The sequence below is a fragment of the Leucopleurus acutus genome (genome assembly GCF_964270905.1).
Source record: "Leucopleurus acutus genome assembly, chromosome: 6".
In the NCBI taxonomy this organism is placed as follows: Eukaryota; Metazoa; Chordata; class Mammalia; order Artiodactyla; family Delphinidae; genus Leucopleurus; species Leucopleurus acutus.
This window is the reverse complement of record NC_139149.1, coordinates 81,281,063-81,307,341: the sequence shown is the minus strand read 5'-3', so window position 1 is coordinate 81,307,341 and position 26,279 is coordinate 81,281,063. Positions and strand designations below refer to the sequence as shown.

The 26,279-nt window shown below is 41.5% G+C and overlaps 1 protein-coding gene and 1 pseudogene across 2 annotated transcripts in view; one reads left to right on the top strand and one right to left on the bottom strand.

Moving 5' to 3' along the window:
• The window catches only part of RFTN2 (raftlin family member 2), a 59,713-nt gene extending 33,434 nt beyond the window's left edge, over positions 1-26,279 (top strand). Inside the window, exons 8-9 of the mRNA XM_082841660.1 lie at positions 12,866-12,944; positions 25,901-26,279. Coding sequence (XP_082697786.1) covers positions 12,866-12,944; positions 25,901-26,173 — 352 coding nt within the window. The 3' untranslated portion in view covers positions 26,174-26,279. The remainder of the gene's footprint in view (positions 1-12,865; positions 12,945-25,900) is intronic.
• LOC309963005 (small ribosomal subunit protein eS1-like) lies at positions 24,303-25,119 on the bottom strand (annotated as a pseudogene). The gene has a single exon. The product of its transcript is annotated as a small ribosomal subunit protein eS1-like (transcript).

The following is a 26,279-nucleotide window of genomic DNA, read 5'->3' as shown; positions in this document are numbered from 1 at the left end:
CCATTCCTCCTCTCCAGTGTGGGGGGTTAGCTTTCCCCTGAAGCATGGACTTGTCAGCTATTTCCACTAAAATAAATACCTACATTAGAGCCAAAATGCCAACACTTCACAAATATCGGCTTTTTCTTTTCTCCTTTTCCTGAGAAAGGAAAAGACTGAGTTGTTATTTTTTGTCTGTTTGTCTGGAAAGAGAGAGAGACCAATTAAGCCCTCTGTATAAAGTGCTTTGCTGTGCCTTGGGCTCAGAAATGTTCCCTCTGCCCTCTGCAACATCCCTCTGCAACATCCCTGCAATGTTCCCTCTGCAACATCCAGAAAATGACTGACTGCCAAGGCTGCCCTGCCTGGCTGGTACTACCTGCAGAGGACAGTATAGTAGAGGACAGTATAGTAGAGGACAATAAAGGGCCTTCCCTTTAAGCAGAGTCGACCACGGTTTAACATTGATTGTCACGTATAGCTAAGGGAAGCAGCTCCCCTTTCCTCAGTCTCATCCACCCTTTAGTTTAGCAACTTTACCCCTGGCCAGTAACCCTACCTCCCCACAGACTTTAAAAACATTTGATGGACATGGCTCTATAATAAAGCCACACCTTCTTCAGGCGGAGAGAGGGATAAGAATGGATACAGAGTAAAGACACTCAAGCTTTAAAAGGAGGGGTTAGAAGTAAGCAAAGCAATTAATCTGCTTTTCTTCTCAGAGATTTATTGGTAACTGTTCTCAAACTGTGAGTGACAACTCTCTGAATTATTACCCAACTTTTAAAAATCTGTGACATACCTGTCAGATCACAGTACAGCAGTAATTCTCAAGATCTGGTCTTCAGACCAAGCTATATGAATGCTCTGAAGTACCTAGGAACACACCCATGCCAGAGGCTCATCCCAATGGGACAGTCAGAAGCTTTGAGGGTAGGGTCCGTGAATCTCCATTTTCACAAGCTTCAGAAGCTCATCAACATTTGAGGATCTTTGCAGGAGAGAAAGAAATCCCACTTCGCTGCCACCCCTCATCTTCCATCTGCCAAGCCACTGGTCTATCCCACTCCCTACCCTCCCTCCGAATAACTTGTGTATTTGGCCTCCTCACCTCTTTTCGGTGGTTCTCCTAGGTGTACATTTAGGGTTTCATTGGCCCATTACAGTTAACCGTTTCTTAAAGTGCTCTGAGTTCTGAACCTTTCGTGTTCCTTTTTCCCCAATGAAAAATATATTTTTCATTCCTCCCTCCTATTCACTCAGGGCTTCTGTTCCCATGAGTCTAAATATTTCCTAAAGTGACGTGAATGACTCACTAGGCACTAGATTAGACAGCAAGACTAACAGGCTGGATGCTGAGCCATAGAACACGGGCTGGCACTCCTTGAGCATCTCCTGCTTGGTTTGGGAATGAGAACAAGACTGAGACCAAAGGTGGGAAGGAAGAGGTCTCAAGTATACTGTGATGGGGAAGGGTGGTGGAGCCTGGAGCCATGCTTGGCTTGACCACCTTGTCCTGCGTGTCAAACTGCGTAAGGTCACAGGCTGGACCAAGTGATTAGGCGGCTCACTGGAGTGAGGAGTGGCTGTATGTTATCCTTGGAGCAGAGGTAGCACCACTGCCTCACCACCATTCCCAGCTTCTTCAGTACCCCTGGTATCCACCAAGACACCGTGGAGGCAGACTGGACCTTTCAGGCCCTCCTTGTGAAGGCTCATCTTACGTGCAATTAAAATAGCAAAGGGGCAGGAATTCCCTGGCCGTCCAGTGGTTAGGACTCAGCGCTTTCACTGTGGTGGCCCAGGTTCAATCCTTGGTCAGGGAACTTGGGTCCCAAAAGCCGTGCGGGGCACAGCCAAAAAAGAAAAAAAAAATTAGCAAAGGGGCTACCAGGACCCTCCAAGGCCCTGCAGCTAGCAGCCTCGTCACCCAGCCCCACCCACCAGTGTCTGGCACAAGCCTCCACACAAGGCAGGGCCTTTTTATTCTTGTCCAAATATGCTGACCCTATGACAGTCACATGCTGGTCTTAGCTGCTCCAGTGCACACAGGATAGGAATCACCTTCAGCCAGGTCATCTTTTTTTTTTTTTAACATGGGAAGTAAACATTTCTCAACATTTAATACCACTATATATAATAACTATAAAATAACCAATGATAAAAGGCTGATACATATTTTTCCAGACTCTTCTCTAATCTAGAAGGTTGTGAATTCTTAAGAGCCAGCATCCAGAAGAACTGACCCTGATACTGTGAACTATGGAACATTTTTCTGGTAAACTGCAAGAGTCCTGCCAGGGGACCCCTCAAGGATGCAGGGCTATAGGGCAGGTACCACAATACTTTCCACCACAACTTTTTCGTGCAGATGATATCAGGTAAAAAGGAACACCGAGGGCAACTTCTGGTAAACCCTTTTTTGCACCATAGTCCTGTCCTGCGGAATTTGGGGTTTGAGACATGGTTTTCTTCTCTTTTTCCTCTTCATCCATTTTGTTCCCTTGCTGCAGCTCCATGTCTTTATTTGTTTATTTTTCCCTTTAATACACTCTTCAGATGGACTGATTCCTTCCTCAAAGATGGTTTATCATTTCTGTGAGTTCATGGACCACAACCAGCATTCTTTCATGAGCCAGGTCATCTTTAAATGTAAATAAAAATATTACGTGTGGGCTTCCCTGGTGGCCCAGTGGTTGAGAGTCCACCTGCTGATGCAGGGGACACGGGTTCGTGCCCCGGTCCGGGAAGATCCCACATGCCGCGGAGCGGCTGGGCCCGTGAGCCATGGCCGCTGAGCCTGCGCGTCCGGAGCCTGTGCTCCGCAATGGGAGAGGCCACAAGAGTGAGAGGCCCACGTACCACAAAAAAAAAAAAAAAAAAAAATTACGTACAGTTCATCTTGGTCCAGGTGGGGGATATTGCCTGAAAGTTTTTAGTTTCTGAAACTAGAAGAATGGTCCAGGCTTTGAGCTAAGCAGATCTCATTTGAATTACACCTTCACCATTTACCAGCCATATGATTTTGGGGACCTCTTTGAGTCTCAATTTCCTCATCTGGAAAATGATACAATATCAACTTCACTGGATTATCTTGATGATTAAGCAAGATAATGCAGGGCCTGTGCATACTAGGCTAATAAATTAGAGCTATTAGACAGGATTTAATCCTTTCGCAGAACCAGAATCCCTAAGAAGTTGAAACCAATTGTAAAAGCATGATGGCTTGGCCTGTCCTAAATCAGGATATTTCAGAAAATGTCAATACTGTAGTTCACTGTATACAAAATCATCACTGAGTATTACAAGCCAATAAAAGGGACAGAAATAAATAATGACGCTATAAAGATACATGCTTACACGTTATGCTCATACCCAGAGAAACTAATGTTATCATCTTTCTTTTTGGGCCCACATGTCTTAAAACATAACTTAGAACTACTGCCAGTGAAAACTTTCTTCCTTAAATATTTTTGACTCATATAAAACAATAATGTCTTAAGTCATTTCAATTTTTTCTACTCTTCTATCACCTAAACCAAAACTTGAATGGTCTCTACGTAATGTATTTTCCTCTCATTTCTTTCCTTACGCGAATATATCCTGTTAGATATAGAAAACAAACTTGTGGTTATCAAAGGGAAGAGGGAAAGAGGGAGGAACAAATTAGGCTTATGGGATTAACAGATACAAACTGTTACATTTAAAATAGATAAGCAACAGGGATATACTGTACAGCACAGGGAATTATACCTGTTACCCGAAAACTGGGTTCGCCTCCTGGTAGGTGTCAAGCCAAAATATACAACCAAGCCAAGATCAGGAGAAGGAAGGATTTATTACTTGCAGCAAGTAAGGAGAACATGGGGCATCTTTCCCAAAGCACTGTTCCCCCGAACAGCAAAACTAGGGGAGTTTCAAGCTAAGGATACATGTGTGTTCATGAAGGGGCTGGAGCAGAGGAGAATTCTGCATAGAATTGGGGGGAAGGTTAACCAGAGTCTAAGCTTTAGTTGATTGATGTCACAAGAGTCAGAAAAGGTCAATGTCATCATTCCTTAGGTTCTGACCAGGCTGAGGTCATAGCCTGTAGTTACCATACTCCACCTGGGTGGGGCCTTAGTTCCTGCAGAACTCAAAGATCTGTATAAGATTGTTATGGACATCCCTTGAGGAGGACCTAGGACTGTTTTGTTGCTGAATTCTTGTTTCATGACTGCTTTTCATTTGTTCCTGCATTCCTTTTTTCCCTTAAGGTCATTATTTGCTGAGACCTGTTCAAGGGCAAGCATTGCGGCCAGGCTTAGATCACAAAATGGCCTCTCTTATGTCAAGAAAGTTGTGCCTGGTTCTCTTTTTCTGGGGACCCCCCCAACCACCCTATCTGCTCACATACTCATTATTTTGTAATAACCTATAATGGAATGTAATCCACAAAAACACTAAATCACTGTCTGTACACCTGAAACTAACACAGTATTATAAAGCAACTAGACTTCAATAAAAACAAACAAATACATCCTGTTATCAGATTGCAGAAAGTTGTTTTCCCAGAGTGTCCTTTAGGTTAAGGTTGTTGGCTCCATTACCTTAGGCAAGATCACACCACTGAGGTTTAAAGCTGTGTTACCATGGAAACATCAAGATGTGGTAATCTGATACCACTACCTTATTCAAGGGTTATTGTTATCAGCCCTGAAAACTTGCCAGAATCCCTTTTTAATCCTTATCACTATATAATTAACTATACAAATAGGCCCAATCCTTTTCAAAAAAATCAAGGTGAAAATTTACATTAAATTCTTCAGGGCAAATTTGGTAGAGGATCAAATTAGCTGAACAAGCAGCTAATATTGCTGACCTTAAAATAATCTCCAGAAGAAAATGGAAGGAGAAGCCAAAGTTCCCTCTGTTTGGCCACCTCAGATCAGCTCCCCTCTGCCCAGTAATAATCTGGGGTGGGCAGGGAATGGGGAATGTGCATTTTAACAAGAATACAAGGTGATTCTGATGCACGTGCAGAAATATGGAATTATAACCTAACATTGAAAGAGAAAGCATTTTAGAACACAAGATAGAAGAAAAGTGTACACCCTCATTTATATCTCAGAAGACAGAATTTAAAGGCGGGGGCTTTTGGTACAATAAATCAAGTTATACTGTACAGAGAATATTAAATAGTCTAGTCATAGGGCTTCCCTGATGGCGCAGTGGTTGAGAATCTGCCTGCCAATGCAGGGGACACGGGTTCGAGCCCTGGTCTGGGAGGATCCCACATGCCGCAGAGCAACTGGGCCCGTGAGGCACAACTACTGAGCCTGTGCGTCTGCAGCCTGTGCTCCGCAACAAGAGAGGCCGTGGTAGTGAGAGGCCCGCGCACCGCGATGAAGAGTGGCCCCCGCTCGCCGCAACTAGACAAAGCCCTCGCACAGAAACGAAGACCCAACACAGCCAAAAAACAAAAAAAAAATTCTAGTCATAAAGGACAAGATGTGAACAACAAAAAGAGAAAATTCTCTGCTCACTGTGGTGTTAGGCGCCCCGCCCCCTCTTCCATTTTCTGCAGCCCCTATGGGAAAAGGCTCCACAGCTCTGTGGTCACCACAGCTCAGAAGCACTAGAAGTCTTTGCAGTTATTTGAGACATTTAAGTGCACAAATAAGTTCCTCTAAGTCCCAAGTGGCAGCCAAGGCAGGAATTGCTTATTTATATACAGTAGAGGGAGAGTCGAGGGTTTCACGTTTGGTCCATTTTCATGACAGTCTCTTCCCTTTCTAATTTAACTTCTGTGGACACAGTATTATGTAATTCCACTGTGAGTTAAGCTTGTAGCAATCTTGCAGTGAGCAGCATTTTTATAAGGCCCACGTTATTTAAGAAATAGTCAATTTGTTTATTACATATACTTCTAGTTACCACACTTCTTTATCTGAACTTAAATTTCTAACATTTTGTCAGGAGGAGGGATTGGGAGGAGCTAAATTGTGGAAGTGCCTTTTTTTGTCTTTAACACGTGCACTGATACCTGAGAAACAAATGAAGGTCATAAGGCAAAGGAACTTTGTGACTAAGGACTAGCTTACAAAGGTGCAAGCTAAAATTTAATTTTATAATTCTACTTTTAAAAAGTAAAGTTTATTGCATAATTTTAAAATAAATTTATTTATTTTTAATTTTTGGCTGCATTGGGTCTTCGTTGCTACTTGTGGGCTTTCTCTAGTTGCAGCCAGCGGGGGCTACTCTCTCTCACTATCACGGCCTCTCTTGTTGCGGAGCACGGGCTCTAGGCGCATCAGCTTCAGTAGTTGTGGCTCACGGGCTCTAGAGCGCAGGCTCAGTAGTTGGTGGCACACTGGCTTAGTTGCTCCGCAGCATGTGGGATCTTCCCAGACCAGGGCTCGAACCCATGTCCCCTGCAGTGGCAGGCAGACTCCTAACCACTGCACCACCAGGGAAGCCCTACTTCATATTTTAAAAGCAGGATTTTACTCATTTATTTCTGAGTTGTGTTACCGAGCCAAGGGCTCATGTGCCCATGGTGCAGAAAGCCAAGCTAACAGCAGATGTTTGCAGCAAAGTAAGAGTTTATTTGCAGGGTGCTAAGCAAGGAGAACATGCTCCAAAGACCCGAACTCCCCGATGGCTTTCAGGCAAGGGTTTTGTTTTTGCGGTACGCGGGCCTCTCACTGTTGTGGCCTCTCCCGTTGCAGAGCACAGGCTCCGGACGCGCAGGCTCAGCGGCCATGGCTTACGGGCCCAGCCGCTCCGCGGCATGTGGGATCTTCCCGGACCGGGGCACGAACCGTGTCCTCTGCATCGGCAGGCAGACTCTCAACCACTGCGCCACCAGGGAAGCCCACAGGCAAGGGTTTTAAAGACAGTGTTAGGAGAGAGGGTTGTAGGGTGCATGATCAGCTCGTGGACATTATGATTGGTTGGTGGTGAGGTAACAGGGCAATGTTTTGGGAATCTCAACCTTCTGGTTCCAACCAGTCTGGGGTCTCCCTGCTTGTGGTCAGCATGTGGCCACCATCCTCCACCTGGGTGGGGGGTCTTCATTTCTACAGAACAACTTAAAGATATGCATCAGATATCCCTTCTGGAAGAACTAAGAGTCCTGTGCCTCTTGTCCTAATCTTTAACTGCTTGTGTCTGATCTCTAGAACTCAGGAAAGACCTAGAAAACTAAAGCCTTTTGTTCTACAAACAAGAAACAGGGGACACAGAGGGGCTTTTGTACCTAAAAGGCCCCACAGGGTCCTGCTTGGTTTCAACCCCTCTTTTCTTTTTTTTTTTACAGATTTTATTTATTTATTTATTTGTTTGTTTGTTTTTTGGCTGTGTTGGGTCTTCATTGCTGGGCACAGACTTTCTCTAGTTGGGGCAAGTGGGGGCTACTCTTTGTTGTGGTGCACGGGCTTCTCATTGCGGTGGCTTCTCTTGTTACAGAGCACGGGCTCTAGGTGCGTGGGCTTCAGTAGTTGCGGCACGTGGGCTTCAGTAGTTGTGGCACGTGGGCTTCAGCAGTTGTGGCTCACGGGCTCTAGAGCACAGGCTCAGTAGTTGTGGCGCACAGGCTTAGTTGCTCTGTGGCATGTGGGATCTTCCCAGACCAGGGCTCGAAGCTGTGTCCCCTGCATTGGCAGGAGGATTCTTAACCACTGTGCCACCAGGGAAGCCCCCCCTGCCCCTTTCCTTGATACGCCTCAATCCTGAGGGGAACAGGGTTGGGACAAGAAAGCGAATGAAGTTTTGGGTAGAGAAATTAATCATAAACTCAGTAAGGGAACTCAGTTTTAAACCATGGCAATTAATTAATGTATAAGATGATGCAAAACTAATCAGAAAATACAAATTAACCTAACAATTTTGTTTTCTCTAGTCTAATGGATTTTGAAGCCATAAATGGAATCTGTTTACAAGATTTTTATTTCACAAGTGACTAGGCACTTGCAAATAAGCCACTCATTTGAAACCAGCTCAGTTTGTATTCAAACCGATTCACATTCTTGCATTTTATTTTAAACAAAGTTCTTTCAGTTCAACTCAAATATTTATTGAGTGCCTGGTATGTATAAGGCAATATTTTACCTGCTCAAGGGGCAGACCCTGGCCTCCAGGAACTCATAATCTACTTGGAGAGACAATACAGTCACAAATAACGAATGTGGAACAGTGGTCTAGAGCATATATTCTCAATAGAGGTGACATTACCACAAGGGGGTGAAAACTGGTTATGGGGGAGGTGAAAAAAAATCTTAGATATTACAAAGGTTTGTGGCTCTCCAAAAGGTCACAGTACATAGACAGATACATGGCATATCTTTGTTATTAAAATTTAATGGGGCAAGGGGAAGGAATTCGGGAGAAAATGTATAAAAAGGTTCCTTGGGGAAGCAATAATGAAAAAAGTTGTGTGTAAGGCAGGTGAATATGGTAGAGGACATTGGTGAAAGAGGAGAGGAGGCTGAGAAGTCTGAGGTGCAGGCACCATTAAGAAAGAATAGAGCTTCCAAAAGTAGTTTTAGAGAGAATATTTCTGGTGGCAGATAGGGCTAACCAGGAACAATAAATAGGTGTCATCTCACACAGCAGCACTGGTCTGTGGGTAGTGGCTGCCTAAACACCATAAAAACAAGGATTCTAAAACCAGGATCAGCAGAAAAGAATGTGATCAGTTAATGATGTCTGCTATGAGCACAGAAGATGTAAAGTGGAAGTATGAATACCACAAAGTATCTCCTCTTTCTGGCAACCATAAGCACATAGCAGAGTCAGCAAAGTGCAGGATATATTCAAGGAAAAGTAGGTACAGGTGAATGAATTCTTAAAGACCTCTCCTAATTTAAAACTCATAGGTCTAACAAAAAAGAAACAGACTCACACAGATACAGAGAACTAGTGGATGCCAGTAGGAAGAGGGGAGGGGGAGGGGGAAGGGGAGGGGGAGGGGCAAGATAGAGGTAGGGGATTAAGAGGTACAACTACGACGTATAAACTAAATAAGTTGCAAGGATATATTGTACAGCACAAGGAATATAGCCAAGTTATTTTATAATAACTATAAATGGAGTATAGCCTTTAAAAATTGCGAATCACTATGTTGTACACCTGAAACTTATATAATATTGTACATCAACTATACCTCAATTTAAAAAAAAGTAGAATTCAATACAGATTTTACCAAAACAATAAATGTAAAAGGGGAGGGAGAATTTTTATCATGTATAAATCCACAACCATTCTCCTACATATCAGCATTACATATACTCTTAAAACAATTTTGTTAATAAAACACACATATAGAAAGTGCATAAAACACAAACGTGCATAATTATAATTCTACAAACACTTGTGTAATTACCACCGGGCAAGACAGAGAACATTGCTGGCACCCTAGAAGTACCCCATGTGTTTCCCTATCACACCCACTCCCTTCACGCAGAGGCAATATTACCCCAGCGTTTAAGATAATCACTTCCTTATTTTGCCTAATAGTCTTACCACTCACCTTTGAATCCCTAAACAGTACGATTTAGTTTTGCCTGTTTTGAATTTTTAAAAATGGAATTGTATATATTCTTCCACATGTTGCCTCTTTCACTTAACATTGTAAGATTACAAACAACTATGTATAAAATAAATAAGCAACAAGGATATATTGTGCAGCACAGGGAAATATAGCTACTATTTTGTAGTAACTTTAAATGGAGTACAACCTATAAAAATATTGAATTGCTATGTTGTACACCTGAAACTAACATAATATTGTCATATAATCAACTATACTTCAATAAATAAAATAATAAAATTTTAAAAATTCAATTAAAAAGAAAAGCATTGTAAGATTTATCCATGTTGTGTGTAGGTATGAGTTTCTCAAGGGTGTAGACCAGGAAGTGGAATTGCTGGCTCACAGGGCACTTCTTTAGCTTTATTAGATATAAATGCCAGACTCTTTCCAAGTTGAATATTGCAGCTTACTCTCCCACCAGCAGGATGTGAAAGTTCCCATTGCTCCAACAAAAAATTGGTCATACTTTTAAATTTTGTCATTCTGGTAACTGTATAGATAGTATGATCTCAGAGTGGTTTTAGTTTGTATTTACCAAATTGCTACTAAAATTGAGCGCATTTTCATATGTCTATTGACCACTGAGATTTTTCTTTTGTCAAGTACCTGTTTAAATCTTTTGCCCACATTTAAAATTGTACTTATAGGAGTTTTTAAATAGATGTTGGATGAGACTTAATTTATTTGCTATGTGTGTTGCAATGATCTCTCTGATTCTGTGGCTTGTCTTTTTACTCTTTATGATGTCTTTCGATTAGCAGAAGTTTTTAATTTTAAAATATGCAAATATATCAATTTTTACCCTTTTTGGTGTATTGTTTAAGAAATCTCTCCCTTCACTGAAGCAATGGGGGGAGGCAAGGAGTGAATTGTTTTTAAATTTGGGCATAACATGGGACATTTTAATTAACATAAAATTCTGTAAGCTAGAGTTGTTATAGGCTGATGTGCCTGAGTAATACGTTTTGTGAGAAGGAGAAGGAAGAGCTAAATCTTAAAAGATTCATACTGAATGTCAATGAGCTTCGCAGAGGTAAAAAGACCTAGGAAGCCTTTTGTCTTCTCTATTCTTGTGTCCCCTTTCCCTTGACTATTTTCTCTGGAAGATATTCTTAATTCTGAGATATTTTCCTCCCACTTAACCCACCCCACATTTCATTAAACGAATGGAGGAACTGGAGGGAAATCCCATTTGCTGTGCTCCTTCCAGTGACAGGCACGGTAGAGGCTCTTCATACACACTGACTTATTTAACCATCACAAAGGCCCTGATAGGAAATGTAAGAGAATTTTGAAACTTTGCCAAAGTCACCAGCTATGAGGTTGTATCGTCAGCTATTGTAGTGTCAACTGGAAAAAAATACCCAATATGAAATGAGAGCTGTGAGTTTCAGTTTTATTTGGGGACTTACTAAGGACTCTAGCCCAGGATACAGTCTCTCAAAGAGCTCTGAGGAACTGCTCCCAAGAGGTGAGGCGGGCAGGTCAGTATATATTTGTTGTTTTGGAGAAGGGTCACGTGCAATCAGACACACATCAGGTAGAAGGTTAGTCATGAGGAACAGGTATCTCAGTTAATGAAGTTAGATCTTTTCTAAGTATGGGAAGATGTAAGAATCCAGGTTCATAAAAAAATTTCTCCTGAAATATTTCTAGCTATGGAAGGGCTTGTTTTTCCAGAGCACCGAGTGCCTTCACCGGAATTCCTTTCACGGTGAATTGTAGGTTAGTGGCTGCAGTGGCTAATGACTTGATTCTTGTAGAGCTGGGTGGTGGGCAACATTCTTTGTTTTACAGTAGAGTTGAGACTTGAACCCAGGGCTCATCTGGTTCCAAAGCCACTGGCCTTTCGAGTATCCTCCCAGCCTCCCAAATAAACCAGCCTGTTCTATACACCGCTAGTCCCTACCTGTGTCATAACTGATGTCTCCTGATGATTCAAGTTGTTCCCAAAAGTTAGGATATATTTCATAACAAGTCTTTTCTTCTAATCAGAGATTGAGTCAAACTAAAATAAGATTAGACTAGAAGCAGTCTTTTAAAATAAAGATAAAAAAGAAGCAGTCTCTCATTACCACTTTGTAGGAAGATTTGCGGTTTCTCAAAATTCAATAGTATCAGTAAGTTTGGGGTTTTCAAATGGTGTGGGGTTGACCACTAGGGCCAGAGTTTCAATGTTGCATTTGTTTTCCAGAAAAGGAGCTCAGCATAAAATGCAGCTAATAGTGAGGTTTTGTTTGGGTTTTTTGCATAATAAAAGTCGTAACTGAGCAACATTAACTACAGACACTCCTCCCCATAAATCCATGGAGACTCTGTGAAAAGCATTTCAGAGAAATCCAAACCCCAAGTAGTCTTTGGCAAGGGGTAATTTGCCATGATGGTAGTTAAATAAGGAGAATATTGAGTAGCTGACTACAAAGAAGCATCTGAAAATGAAAATAGCTGTGGCTGAAGTCCCTCAATGGAAAGTGTATATAAAATTTCTCACACGTGGCAGCCCACACTGGTCTCTTCTTTTTATGAGACAAATTTGACAGTGCATATCAAGGAGCTTAAATCATACCCTTTTGGCCTAATAATCCCACTCCTGAGACTTTATCTCAAGGAAATAAGTCATAAAGAATAAGGAAGACTGTACATATTTTTATAACAGCATTATTTATAATTAGCAGAAAACTGGAAACAGCCTAATTTTACAATAATAAAGGAAAGGCTTAGTACATTTTGGTATCTTAATTCTTTGGGATATCATGCAGCTATTAAGAATATCATCCTACTGTACAAACAAGAAAAAGGATAAGCATAGAATACAGAATGCAAATACGCAGAAGTTATAGACATGCAGAAATAAAGAGTAGGATAAAGATAAAGAGTAGGAGGTGACACAAAGAGATGAAACTAAGTGTGTTAGCACAGTGAGATGACAAGTTTTAAACGTTAAAATTTTCTTTTGTGGGGCTTCCCTGGTGGCGCAGTGGTTGGGAGTCCGCCTGCCGATGCAGGGGGCGCTGAGCCTGCGCGTCCGGAGCCTGTGCTCCGCAACGGGAGAGGCCACAACAGTGAGAGGCCCGCGTGCTAAAAAAAAAAAAAAAAAAAAAAAAAAATTTCTTTTGTAACGACCATATTTAGTTTTTAGGAATTTTTTCCCCCTGTTTTATCTGCTGCAACTTATATAGAATCATATTTCCTAGTTATTGTTGGATCAGAAGATTATTCTACAAAGGACACATGGGGAACATTCTAGCCAAGTGTGAAATATAGAGAGAATTACTAATTTACAAATACTAATGCTATTGCTTTAATTTGCAGTGAAGGGAATTTGGCTACAAAGCAGGTTGTGTTCCTTCAGAGACCAGTTATGTGGAATTCAGCCACTCAAACACCGGAAGTGAGTAAAATTGATGCTTTATGAACTAAATGTTACACTGAAGCATTTAATCCTTAAACTCTCTTTGTAATTCTAAATGGTGAACAGATGAGGAAGTGTGGAGTTGATAAGGAAACAGTCTTCTGAACCAGCATACAACAAGGGAAATGTGCCAGCAAACAGGCATGTGAGACAGTTCTGAAGGGGATCAGAATATTACTCTAAAGTATGCCACTTGGGCATAAGGGTTACTATTTTGAGCTAAAGGCAATTAAAAAACAGCAGACACAGGAGGACCTCTCTACCCTCTCCCTTTCTGACAAAAGCAGAGCATAAATTTCCCTTTTAAAAGGTGACAGAAATTTCCATTTGTAAAGTTGCCTCCCTCTCCTATACCAGAGATGACTCTTATCACTGGAAACAACACAGACTGTAGTCCCCACAAACAAACCTTACTAAAGCCTTCTTTTCCCTTAGTTTCCCCAAATACTTGCCTTCCCACAATCTACTGCCCCTAGAAGCCAAACCCCTTTTCCTTTGTCTAGTCACTTCACCACAATTTATCACCCCTTGTAAAATGATATATAATCTCCCGCTCTAACTGCCTGTTTGGGTTTTCACTTCTCTGTGCAGCCCCCATGTGCATCCAAAACAACCCTTTTCTCCTATTAATCTTTTTTTTTAGTTTAATTTGCTGGTCTGAGAGACTGAACATAAGATGATAGAGGAAAAGTTTTTTCCTCTCCACAGTTATAAGCCTTATAAGTGAATGTGCGTGATATCTGTGTGATCTTGTCTATCTTGACTTCTGACAGCACTTTTGTATTGTCTCCTCAAGGTCATAATTTTTCAGCCCTTTGCTGAAGGGCTATACTGAGCCTCAAGTCACCTTATCCTTAATAGACCCCTACTAGAGGCACACCTAGAATAGTATCATTGAATGAAGCAATCTGTGCATTAATTAATTAAAGCATAACCTTCAAAACAGGAAGTTTGCAAATAGACCAGAAAATTATTTGAAGTGATTCTTTTTCTGTATATCAAGAAAATATTGATTTAGAAAACTTTAAAGTTTTCTAAACTAGCAAAGCTAGACTGACAGTGTATGTAATGCAGCCATGCTACGTTGTCTCACATTAATTTTGGAAAGACTCTAGCTGGTTCCATAGGTAAGCAGGTAGAGAGGTGGAAAGGTGGATAGGATATTCCTCCCATGGGAGGAGAGCAGAGTGATCAAGTACACAGATTTTAGAAAGACTGAATTAGAGCCCACAGGTGAGCAGGGCCTCCCAACCCTGGTGAGAGTGGCTCAAGTTCACGAGTTCATTAAGAAATATTCGGTTAAGAAGAAGCAAGGTGGATCTATGTAAAGAATGGCCAGAAAAGGTTTTCATTCTTCTTTCTCCTTCCCCAAAGCAACTTCTCACCATGCTACAGCCTTTTCTTTTCTTTCTTTCTTTTTTTTTTTTTTAAACATTCTGCAAACAGCCATCATTTTTGAGAAAGATCAACAGAATTCACAGCCTCATGGGATGTTGACTAACTGAGGGCCCTGGAATTGGTGTTTGTGAAGATATAAGACCCAAATTCAGCTGCTTCATGGTCTCCCTTCTTAGGGTTAGATATCAGTTCTCTGATTCCCTGAAAATATTTGAGCTTTTTTTGTTTAACTTTAAATACCATTCAGTAGTCTAGTGGTAGCTTTTCTTTGGGTAATCTTTATATTTATATCCATTGTAATATAAAATTTCTGGCTCATTTATATAATAGTAAGGAAGTACATAAATGGTCAGTTTTCATCAATGAGAAGCCCAGGAGTAATATATTTTATAGCTTAGAATTCTACTTCTAAATGGATTTACTATTTCTTCCTTTGATAAATCTTTAATTTTCCTAGCAGGAAATCTCAGGATATTGAGATTATTTCAAGGCAGAACATGTAGGTGGTTCAGTCTGGAGCTGAAGTATGTAATAGCTATAATAGAAAACCAATTTGTAAATTCTTTTAATTCTCTCTAGTGGAAATAATTTGTTATTTTATCTCGAGAAGGTAGTAGACTATCAGTATTGCCATAGAGTTAATTTAGCTATCTTATATATATTTTGTGAAAGTTATACATTTATAACATGTCTTGAAAAAATTTTTTATGTAGTTGTAGGTCTGTAATGGCACTATTCTTTGCTTGTACCTTGAAATCAGTTGTTGTTTGGGAGGGGCTGATAAGGGGATTGCTTCATTTATAAAGGTTTTCAAAGAATTATTTCAAAGGTGTTTAGTTCTTTTTTATTTTTTAATTATTTATTTAAAGATTTATTTATTTATTTATTTGGCTGAACCGGCTCTTATGCGGCAGGTGGGCTGCTTAGTTGCTCCTTAGTTGAACTCTTAGTTGCGGCATGCATGCGGGATCCAGTTCCCTGACCAGGGATTGAACCCGGGCCCCCTGTATTGGGAGCGTGGAGTCTTATCCACTGCGCCACCAGGGAAGTCCCTAGTTCTTCTTTAAAAACATAAATTATTTTATTTTATTTTTGGTTGCGTTGGGCACGCAGGCTTTTCTCTGGTTGTGGCGAGTGGGGGCTTCTCTTGTTGCGGAGTACAGGCTCTAGGCGTGCAGGTTTCAGTAGTTGTGGCTCATGGGCTCTAGAGCGCAGGCTCAGTAGTTGTGGCGCACGGGCTTAGTTGCTCCGCGGAAGGTGGGATCTTCCTGGGCCAGGGATTGAACCCGTGTCCCCTGCATTGGCAGACAGATGCCTAACCACTGTGCCACCAGGGAAGCCCAAAGGTTTTTCGTTCTAAAAACCAGTTGGTGGAAATTTGAGACAATTACAAACATTGCCCTAGGATCGTTAATGAGTTTTCAGTAAAATGATAAATTTCACGGGCTGGTAGAAACTGATCTAGGGTTTAACCCTTGAAAAAAAGAGTTCTCTCTTTTACTGAGATTAATGTCAAGATATATAAGACTTTTTGTAGTCAGTTGCACTCAACATAGAACAGTACTTTTATGTTAAGCAAAGCCATTTCATGCCTCTGTATAGGGGAGGGAATTGAGAATCACATGATGAAGAAAGCATATTGTTGGAATTTTTTCTTCTGAAGTTATAAAGACCTTTACGTTTGGAATTTGTTTATAGTCCACAAATATGTTTTTATACAATATTCTAGATAGCTTGAGAATTTTTTTAAATACAGAAAATATCAATTCAAAATATTTATACTCCCAATTACTGCCTCAATTTTCTTTAAGCTATTGAAAGATAGTTTGTTTTAGGAAAATTAGAAAAATTTTAGAAAAAAATTAATAGGAGAAAATCTTCTGAACTGGAGCTAAGCAAAGAGTTCTTAGACATGACACCAAAAGCATAATTCATTTTAAAAAATTGATAAATTAGACCTTATCAAAATTTAAAACTTTTGCTCTGTGAATAACACTAAGAAAATAATAGAAAAGCCACAGACTGGGAGGAAAAAAAAACTTTGCAAATCACGTATATGACAAAGGACTTGTATCCAGAAGGTATCAAGAACTCTCAAAAGTTAAAAAATAAATAAACAACGCAGGTAAAAAATAGTTCAAAGTCTTGGACATCTAATCAATGAGGATATGTAGATGAGAAATAAGCACATAAAAAAACATTTAAATCATTAGTCATTAAGGGAAATGCAAATGAAAACCATGATGAGGCAGTACCATACATCTACTAGAATGACTAAGATTAAAAAATATTGACAATACTAAGAACTAGCAAGGATGAGGAGCAATCAGAACTATCGAACGCTGCTGGTGGGGATGCAAAATGGTGCACCCGCTCTGGAGAAGAGTTTGGCAGCTTCTCATGGGGTTAGACATACACTTACATACGACCACCAATCCCACTCTTGGGCATTGACCCTAGAAAAATAAAAATTTTCGTTCACACAAAAAGCTACACATAAATGTTTATATGTTCTATCCATAATCTCCAAAAACTGGAAAAAATCCAAATGTGTTCAGCAGATGTATGGACAAACGGCTGTGGTACTTCCATACAATGAAATACTACTCAGAAATAAAAACAAATGCACTCCTCGTATGCACAGTGGCGTGGATTAATCTCACAAAGCATGCTGATTAAAAGAAGCCAGTCTCAGGGAGTTCCCTGGTGGTCCAGTGGTTAGGTCTTGGCACTTTCACTGACGGGGCCTGGGTTCAATCCCTGGTTGGGGAGCTAACATCCTGCAAGCTGCATGGCGCAGCCAAAAAAAAAAAAAAAAGCCAGTCTCAAAAGGTTATAGACTGTACTATTCTTTTTTTTTTTTTTTAATTTATTTATTTTTGGCTGCATTGGGTCTTTGTTGCTGCATGCGGGCTTTCTCTAGGTGTGGGGAGCAGGGGCTACTCTTCATTGTGGTGCGTGGGCTTCTCATTGCAGTGGTTTCTCTTGTTGCAGAGCACGGGCTCTAGGATCTTGGGCTTCAGTAGTTGCAGCACGCGGGTTCAGTAGTTGCAGCACTTGGGCCCTAGAGCGCATGGACTTCAGTAGTTGCGGTGTGTGGGCTCAGTAGTTGTGGCTCGCGGGCTCTGGAGAACAGGCTCAGTAGTTGTGGCGCATGGGCTTAGTTGCTCCGAGACATGTAGGATCTTCCAAAACCAGGGATCGAATCCATGTCCCCTGTATTGGCAGGCAGACTCTCAACCACTGCACCACTAGGGAAGTCCCTGTGCTATTCTATTTATATGACATCCTCAAAAAGACAGAACTGTACTGTGGGTAACAGATCATGGCTTTCCAGGGATTTGGGGTTTGGGGAAGGGTGTGATAAAGGGATAGCATGGGGGGTTTTGAGCAGGATAATAGGACTGTTCTGTGTCCTGATTGTGATTTGTACACAAATTTATACACATGTATTAAAATTCATAGAACTTTACACTTTTACATATTTACTTTTAAATTTAAAATTTAAAAGATTGTATGCTTTATAATTTTATTTTTTTAATTTAAAAATAAAATAAAAATGTTATGAAAGATTGCATGCTTTATAAATCACATAGGCTATATTTTTTATACCTTTGTCCTTCAGTAAAAACTCTCCTTGGATAATGGAATTTTTATGAAGTATAATGAGATTGTTAACCTCCATTTCCTCTACATGAGGCTCTGTAGTATAAATAAAGCAAGGTTCTTTTTTTCTTTTTGCGGGGGGAGCCTGTCACTGTTGTGGCCTCTCCTGTTGCGGAGCACAGGCTCCGGATGCGCAGGCTCAGCGGCCATGGCTCATGGGCCCAGCCGCTCCGCGGCATGTGGGATCCTCCCGGACCGGGGCACGAACCCGTGTCCCCTGCATCGGCAGGCGGACTCTCAACCACTGCGCCACCAGGGAAGCCCCGAAAGCAAGGTTCTTTTTATCTTGCTCTTCCTTTTATCTATTTAAAAATTTTTTTCTTTATTTTGGGGGGAGGGCTCTTGATAGACTCAAGGAAGTGATTGCTAAGCTAAGCAGGGTAAGAGACTCTGACCAGGATTTTACCTCCATCTATTAAATGTTCTCAATTTTTCTTCCAAGATCTTCTTTCTTAACTTTTCTGTTTCTTTGAAGACTCAAGTAAAAAACTCATCAGATTTTTCTATTACCTAAAAATCTTTATTTCAGTTAAATTCTTCAGCCCATTTCCCTTTGATAATTATTTATAAGAAACAACAGGTCATAAAAGTATTTAGTTTCCACTGACTCAGAGTAGGGTTTCCATCCAGTGGTGTTCTTAGGGGTAGACAACAAACCATGAAAGGGATTCCAGGGGATGGGTGTGTGTGTGTGTGTGTGTGTGTACAAACAGCTTCTGCCAGGCTGTCCAAGCCTCCGTGTCCTCATCTGTAAAATGGACAATGTTAGTACCTACCACAGGGTTGGGAGGAGGATTCAGTTAGAAAACACATAGGGGGCTGGGCACAGCACCTGGTCACATGGAATGTTGCTTTTGTTTTCATAGGAATGTTTTTCTTTCAATACTAGATGATTAAACACTAACTCTATGGAGAAACTGAAGAAAAAATCCAGAGACTCCTAATGACCCTCCATTTTCTCCAGCTAAAAATTACCTTCAGGGCTTCCCTGGTGGCGCAGTGGTTGAGAGTTCGCCTGCCGATGCAGGGGACACGGGTTCGTGCCCCGGTCTGGGAAGATCCCACATGCCGCGGAGCGGCTGGGCCTGTGAGCCATGGCCGCTGAGCCTGCGCGTCCGGAGCCTGTGCTCCGCAACAGGGGAGGCCACAACAGTGAGAGGCCCGCGGACCGCAAAAAAAAAAAAAAAAAAAAAAATTACCTTCAGCTAATATGTAGGAATGTAGTGCACTGATGCTTTTTGACGTTCAAAAAAACACACATGAACATATATATGTTCATATTTATATATATATAAAGCAAATATGGCAAAATATTAACAAGTTTTGAAGTAGGTAGTAGGTTTATTGTAGTATCCTTTAAACTTTCTGTATATTTGAAATTTTTCATAATTGGAAAGTTGGGAAAAATTAAGCTAAAAAGCATTAGTTGCCAACAATTTTTTTCTGTTAGTTACTAAGTGGTAACTAATTAGTTACTAAGATGCTATGCCAAAAAGACCAATTAGAATGATTTAAATACAACAGAAGGGTCTCTCTCATAATTATCTAAAGATGGGCAGGCAATCCAGGGTGGGCAAAGCTCTGCCTCATGACTGGTCAGCTCTGCCACCCTCAACATTTGGCTTCTGCCTCTGGACCCAGGACTGCTTCTTCACTCATTGCTGTGTCCAGCCAGCAAGAAGTAGGAAATTCCAGGCATGCTTCTAAGGCACTGACCCCCAAGTCACAGACATATTTCTTCTCACATCCCATTGGCCTGAACTTTATGTCACCACAAGCATCTGCAAGGGAGGCTGGGAAATGTAATTGGGGCAACCATGTGCTGGTACCATAGTGAAATACTACATGCCCAGCTAAAAATTGCAAGGCATTGGTGGTGAGGTGGGTGCAGAGTTCTGTTATTAAAAGAAAGATAGAGAGAATAGACCCTGGGAGACAGGAGTTAAATTTAAATGGTTCCAATTTACATTTGTTTTTCTCCTTTAGAGAAGTTTTGCATTCAAATTATTTTCTTATCTTTAAAATGTATCTCAAAACGAATGATTTCAAGTGGTAAAGACTTCTTGGGCACATCTATTGAATCATTTCTCTAATACAAACCCAGAAGTGAAGGAGCTGCAGTCACAGAAATGTTCTGAATTAGATCTTTTGAAAGTAACTATAAATACAATCACATGGGGACTTCCCTGGTGGCACAGTGGTTAAGAGGCCACCTGCCAATGCAGGGGACCTGGGTTCGAGCCCTGGTCCGGGAAGATCCCACATGCCGCAGAGCAACTAAGCCCGTACGCCACAACTGCTGAGCCTGTGCTCTAGAGCCTGCGAGCGACAACTACTGAGCCCATGTGCCACAGCTACTGAAGCTTGTGTGCCTAGAACCTGTGCTCTGAAACAGGAGAAGTCACTGCAGTGAGGGGCCTGCTCACCGCAACAAAGAGTAGCCCCCCCCAGACACAGCTAGAGAAGGCCTGTGTGCAGCAACAAAGACCCAACGCAGCCAAAGATAAATAAATTCATAAATTAATAATAATAAAAAAATAAAATCACATGAATACTAAGAAATATTTAACATATACATTAACTTCTTTCCTTACTGCATGGTAAGATAATTATTTAATCAAACTTTGTTCTTACTTTTCCAGTCATTTGAAATTATTGGAAAGTCATAGGGTCATATTTCATTCACTAGCTGTTAGTATCCTCAATTGAAGTCTGTGAAATCTAATTTGGTGCCAGTATAAATAGAAGATGTCAGGTACCTCAAAGAACATCATGTATAGATAAAAATGAAAGCATTTTGCTGTTATCATTAATAAAGTCCTTCATCTAGGGAATGCTTTTCACTCAAAGCAAATGGGCTTCTTACTGGTGTGGGCAGAAGGGACGAGGGCTCAACCGCAGCCACAGGGCAGTGTTCAGGCTGCAGAGCAGCCCTCTTCTGGGCCACCCACACTTGTTTCCACATGACTTATTGGTGTCCCTTGGGGTGTAAGGGACAGAAACCCTGCTCAGATTAGCCTCTGTCCATAAGGGAATTTATTGGCTTCTAGGTGGGAAGGATTCTGGCATAGCTCATAATATCAAAAAGAGAGCTACCAAAAACAGTGCCTCAGGGACTGATTCCAGAGATTCAACAGCCCCAGGATGTTCTGTTTGTTTCAGCTTCTACGTATGTATGTGCAGAGGGCTTCTTATGAGGTGAGTATGGCCACCTCATCAAAAAGAAAGAACTTCTTGAAATAACTCAGACAGAGAAAGACAAATACTGTATGTTATCACTTATATGTGGAACCTAAAAAATAAAACAAACAAATGAATATAACAAAAAGAAGCACACTCACAGATATAAAGAACAAACCAGTGGTTACCAGAGGGGAGAGGAAAGGAGGGGGAGGGGCAGGATAGGGGGAGGGGGTTAAGAGGTACAGACTACTATGTATAAAATAAATAAGCTACAAGGATATATTGTACAGCACAGGGAATATAGCCAATATTTTATAATGACCTTAAATGGAGTATAATCTATAAAAATATTGAATTACTGTTGTACACCTGAAACTAATATAATATTGTAAATCAATTATACTTCAATTTTTAGAAAGAACTTCTTTATCCTAGAGTCAATATAGCAATCCCAGGGAAGGACTCTGATTGGATCTGATTGGGTCACATGCCCACTCTGCAGTAGAGAGGAAGGTGGATAGGAAAGCTAGCTGGAAAGATGGTTGTCCATGACACCTTTTTCCCTTCCCAGCTTTGAATGATTTTGACAGCCCCAAGCTTGGATGACTCAGGAACATATTCTGTGAGCAAGAAGGGTTGGGGTTTCTCTGCATGATTCAAAAGCTCGGACTCTTCTAACTGGTACTGGAGTCACACTTAGTCTTACAGAGGCTTCCTATTCCTCTTTCAACCCTGAGACACACAAGGAAGAGAAATCTTGAATGTCCACTCCATGTTTTTATTACTTTATAAACCATATCTTTTAGCTACTCTTCCACTCTATCCATCATAACACTGTCCAAGACAATGCAAAGTCTTACAATTGCTGGTATAATTCTGACTTTGTTCTTTTACTTTTGTTTTTAAGATGTCAACAGTGGAAAATGAAAGATACATTGGTAGGACAGCCTAACTGAGACTGGTTTGTCACTGAGTCTCGTGTATTTGAAATGGGTCATTCATTTTTAGTAAATGAGGATGATCCTCAGAAGTTGATTGATTTTATCAAAGGGTAGCATTAGATCTGCATGCAACCCTTGGTAGAATCTGCTCTCATTCTACAGTGAAAATATCAGAAGAAAGTGAGACCCTATATGAATAAGTCTGGCAATGTTGCACGAAAAATCTCTTTATTGACATAGTGAAATACTCAAAGTATAGTGAGTGTTAAGTGCAAAAGTGAGCTAGCTGTACACATCCATGTATGCATATGCAAACACATAGTAAAACATGCCAAATTTAAACAGTGGTGTCTCTGTGAGATGGGATTGTGGGTGGGTTTTGCTTTTTTCTTTATTTTTGCCTGGTTTTCTACACTGAGCGTGTACTATTTTTGTAATTGCAAACTTTTATTTGAGAAACATACAAATCTTTGATCACAAATCTACTCATATTTTCGCAGAGCAGATAATGTGAAAAAAATAAGGTAAGACACTCCGGCTCCAGTTCAAAGCCAGCTACTCCCTGACCTTGGACAAATACCATCTTCCTTCTGGGTCTTACCTCTGTACAATGAGGGATTAAAGTAGATGATCTCCGAGGACTTGGTCATGTTTCAGTCTCCTACACTCTATGTTATAAGAACATTGCAATTTGGTTTGTTGGAAAAGCCATTATTTCATGTAGAGTGAGGGAGGCGACATCATTGCTGAACATGTATTTATTAAAAGTCACTTGGTAAAAAAAGAAAAGAGTTTGTTCTGAAATCTTCTATAGAGTTAGGTATTTTGTCATCTTCTAATATTTAAATTTTGGTGGCTGTTTACTTATTAATACTTATTTAAAAGTGAATTACTGTCATTATCTTATTTAATACCCAATTTTTATTAAGAAAATTCTCATTGAGTATGTGAGAGCTGGCCTCTATTGGCTGATGTACAAGAAGGAATTTATTGCAAAATTCACCTTTGGCCCTGGGGCTGGTGAAAAAGGAAAGATCCAGGCTGCCAAGTGCTCCCAGGCTCCCCCTCCTTCCCATTTCATTCAGTCAACAGGAGAGGTCATTCAGGAGTGAATGCATCCTTTGTGCCTGTGGGAAACGAGCCAGTAGCTACGCTTGAGAAAGGAGCAGTACCGGTCAGCCCTGCCTGCAGCCAAAAGGCTATATCCTCACTGACCAGCGTCCCAATGCCAGGGAGAAGGAGACATTCTCAAATCCTCTACCCTGAGAGCAAGTCTGTCAGGTTCCACTGCTTGTATTAAATTCAGTACATTTGGTGAATGGGAATAAAAAGGGAAAAGATTTGAGATCTGAGACTTGCACTTGATGAATGCAAATGAAAATGTCCCTACCATCAAGCTATGTCTGACTTGGGCTGTGAGAGTGGGCCTTTATTGAGGCAGGACCCACTGCAGACTTGTTCCTTTCAACTTGTCCAAGGACTCCAGTAACTCAGCCAAGAAAAAGATGAGCTGCCAACACACTCCTTTCAACGCAACACACTGAGGCCTGCATCTTCCTATACGAACAGTGCCATCAACCGCAGTTACATTCCACAGTAGCCCGCAAAATTCAGTTTAATACCGCTGTCTGCATGGTATATTTGCCATGAAAGCCAGTATGAAATCCTTTTACTTTTATTTTTTTTTAATTTTTTGCCCCACCGCACGGCATGCGGGATCTTAGCTCCACCAGAGATCAAAGCCGCGCCCACTGCAGTGGAAGCATGGAGTCTTAACCACTGGACCGCCAGGAAAGTCCGTGCATTTCTATTTTATGCACTATAGTTCAAGAAACCTATGGATTAACAAACTTTTGTAAGACTAGCCTAGGCATCTGACTTCTATATATTTTTCTGAGTTTTTTTTGAGTAAATTTAGTTCTCACATTTGAGAAAATGTAATCCTAGTTCCCAACTAACATATAAATGAGCTTTAAGCAAATAAACTCTTTGTAATCTGGGAAATTACTGGGCTTTTTAAATGTTTTTTAAATTTTATCTTTATCTTATTTATCCTTCCTCAGCTTTTGTGCCTGAGTATATGATCATGATCTAATATCTGTCATGTTATCAGTAGTTTTTTTTTTTTATCACAAATGAGGTCTTTATTTGTCACCATTAAAAGTCTGATTTTTAAACAGATTCCTGGACTGGTGGCTCATGTCCATCAACTCGTTCAACTTTAGCACCTGTCTCGTCCCCAGTAGCTTTTCCAGAACTACTACCTTCACCATGTAGCTCCATGAGTTTTCCCAATTAAACCTGGGCTTCTTCAGCATTTTTGCTTTTCTAACAAAGACATCATGGAGTGGATAAATAGATTGGCAGGCCTTTTCTATGTCTTTTCCAATGCTGTCTGGAATCAGTTTATTGACCACCTCTTTCAAGTCATTTGTCTGCACCTCTCGGGTCATGATTTCCATCATCTTCTTGCGGATCTGGCGGACCTGCTGGTGCTGGGCATAAGAGGTCTTCCGAATCTGAGTGTTGCGTTTTTTAGTAAAACCCACACAGAAGAGACGAAGCAAATAACCATCGGTAGTCTTGACATCAACGTGAGCTTCAATCATGGTCTGCCATTTTTTGACCATGAAGCACATTTTGTCACGGGTAAGATCCACGCCATGGAAATTAGTCAGGCAGTTTTTGCCCTGAACATCCTCAGTAATAAGCTTGAATTTTCTAAATGCAACTTCATCATTCTGCAGATCAGCAAGGCTCACTTCAAACACACGACCCTTGAGGCCGTCAGATGCGATTTTGGTTCCTTGAGTTCTCGTGACTAGTGTTTTCCCAATATTTCTTATATTGAACATAGCTGGCGCTTTCACATCATACAAATCTTTCTTAGAAAATGGGTCAAGCACTTCCTTCTTGGCTCCCTTTTTACCGCCTTTCGTAAGGCGCTTGTTCTTTCCGACCGCCATGGCGCTGCTCCGAGAGCCAAAAGGATGTTATCGGTATTAAAGAAGCCCCTGTAGTCTCATCAGGAGTCTGAGGACCCACAGTTCTCTCCCTGAGCTCTCCGTCTGTTGACTTAGATATCTTAGTTTGACTTAAGTTACCTCGGCAGAGACCACGTCTTTCTACTGCGAACCGCAGCAAGGATGAGGTCAGGCCTCAGCAATATTTCATAGTGAAAATAGCCGCAGCTTCTCTGACAGTCTGCAGAAGGAGCTGGTCCCGCCGCTGAGCAATCCCACTGTGTCAGGCAGAAGCGGCTTGTAGCAGGACAAGGAGAGGGGTCTGCTCCACCTAGAAAGGTGCCCCTTATTCCAATATGATCTCAGTCTGAATCACCTGTGCAGTCTATTCCTATAGAAATGGGGGAGAGGTAGCCTCTGGGGCACTTTTTCTGCTGCTCAGATCCCGACAAACACCTAGAAGGAAAATGGAGGTTTTAGCGTATCTCTCTACCTGCTTTGCTCCCCCAAGTAAGATCTCAGCAGGTCCCTCTCCTCAGAGGTGTCATTGAGGACCCAGACAGGGGCACACAGCCCGCCCGCCGATGAGGAGAACGATGGGCCAGGAAGCCACCAAGTGGTGTGAACAGAGAGGGGAGCGCACCTTCGCTTGGAGGGCGGGGAGGAGGGAACGTGAAGGGCGGCCCGAGCTGGCCCTTGAAGAGAAGCGGGCAGGGAACTAGACCAGCGGGACAAGGCGGCGCCCATTCTTTTAACTCCTGGTTGCCAATCTCTTGTGTTTCAGAGGAAAGGCGGCCGGCACGTGAAAGGTGAAGACAGGAGCAAAGTCACGAGTAGGAGCGTCGGATTGGACACGGCCCTGTCACACCCTGCAGAGGGCTGGAGCCCGCCCGAGGCGCGCCTCCTCGCTCCTTCTCGAGAATGCTGGATGAAGGAGAAGAGGCCGGCCCAGCACAGCAGCTTCTCCGGGTTCAGCAACAGTGACAGTGTCCTGCGGGAAATAGATGATGGACAGTTTGACCAGGAAGATGGAGTAACTCAGGTCACTTGTATGTGAGCAAAGAAGGAACAGAGGCCTTGTAAATAATTATTAAAATAATTGCCAAGTTACTTTATTGTATTGCTTTATCTGCATTTATGGAATACTTTGAATTTTTCCAGAC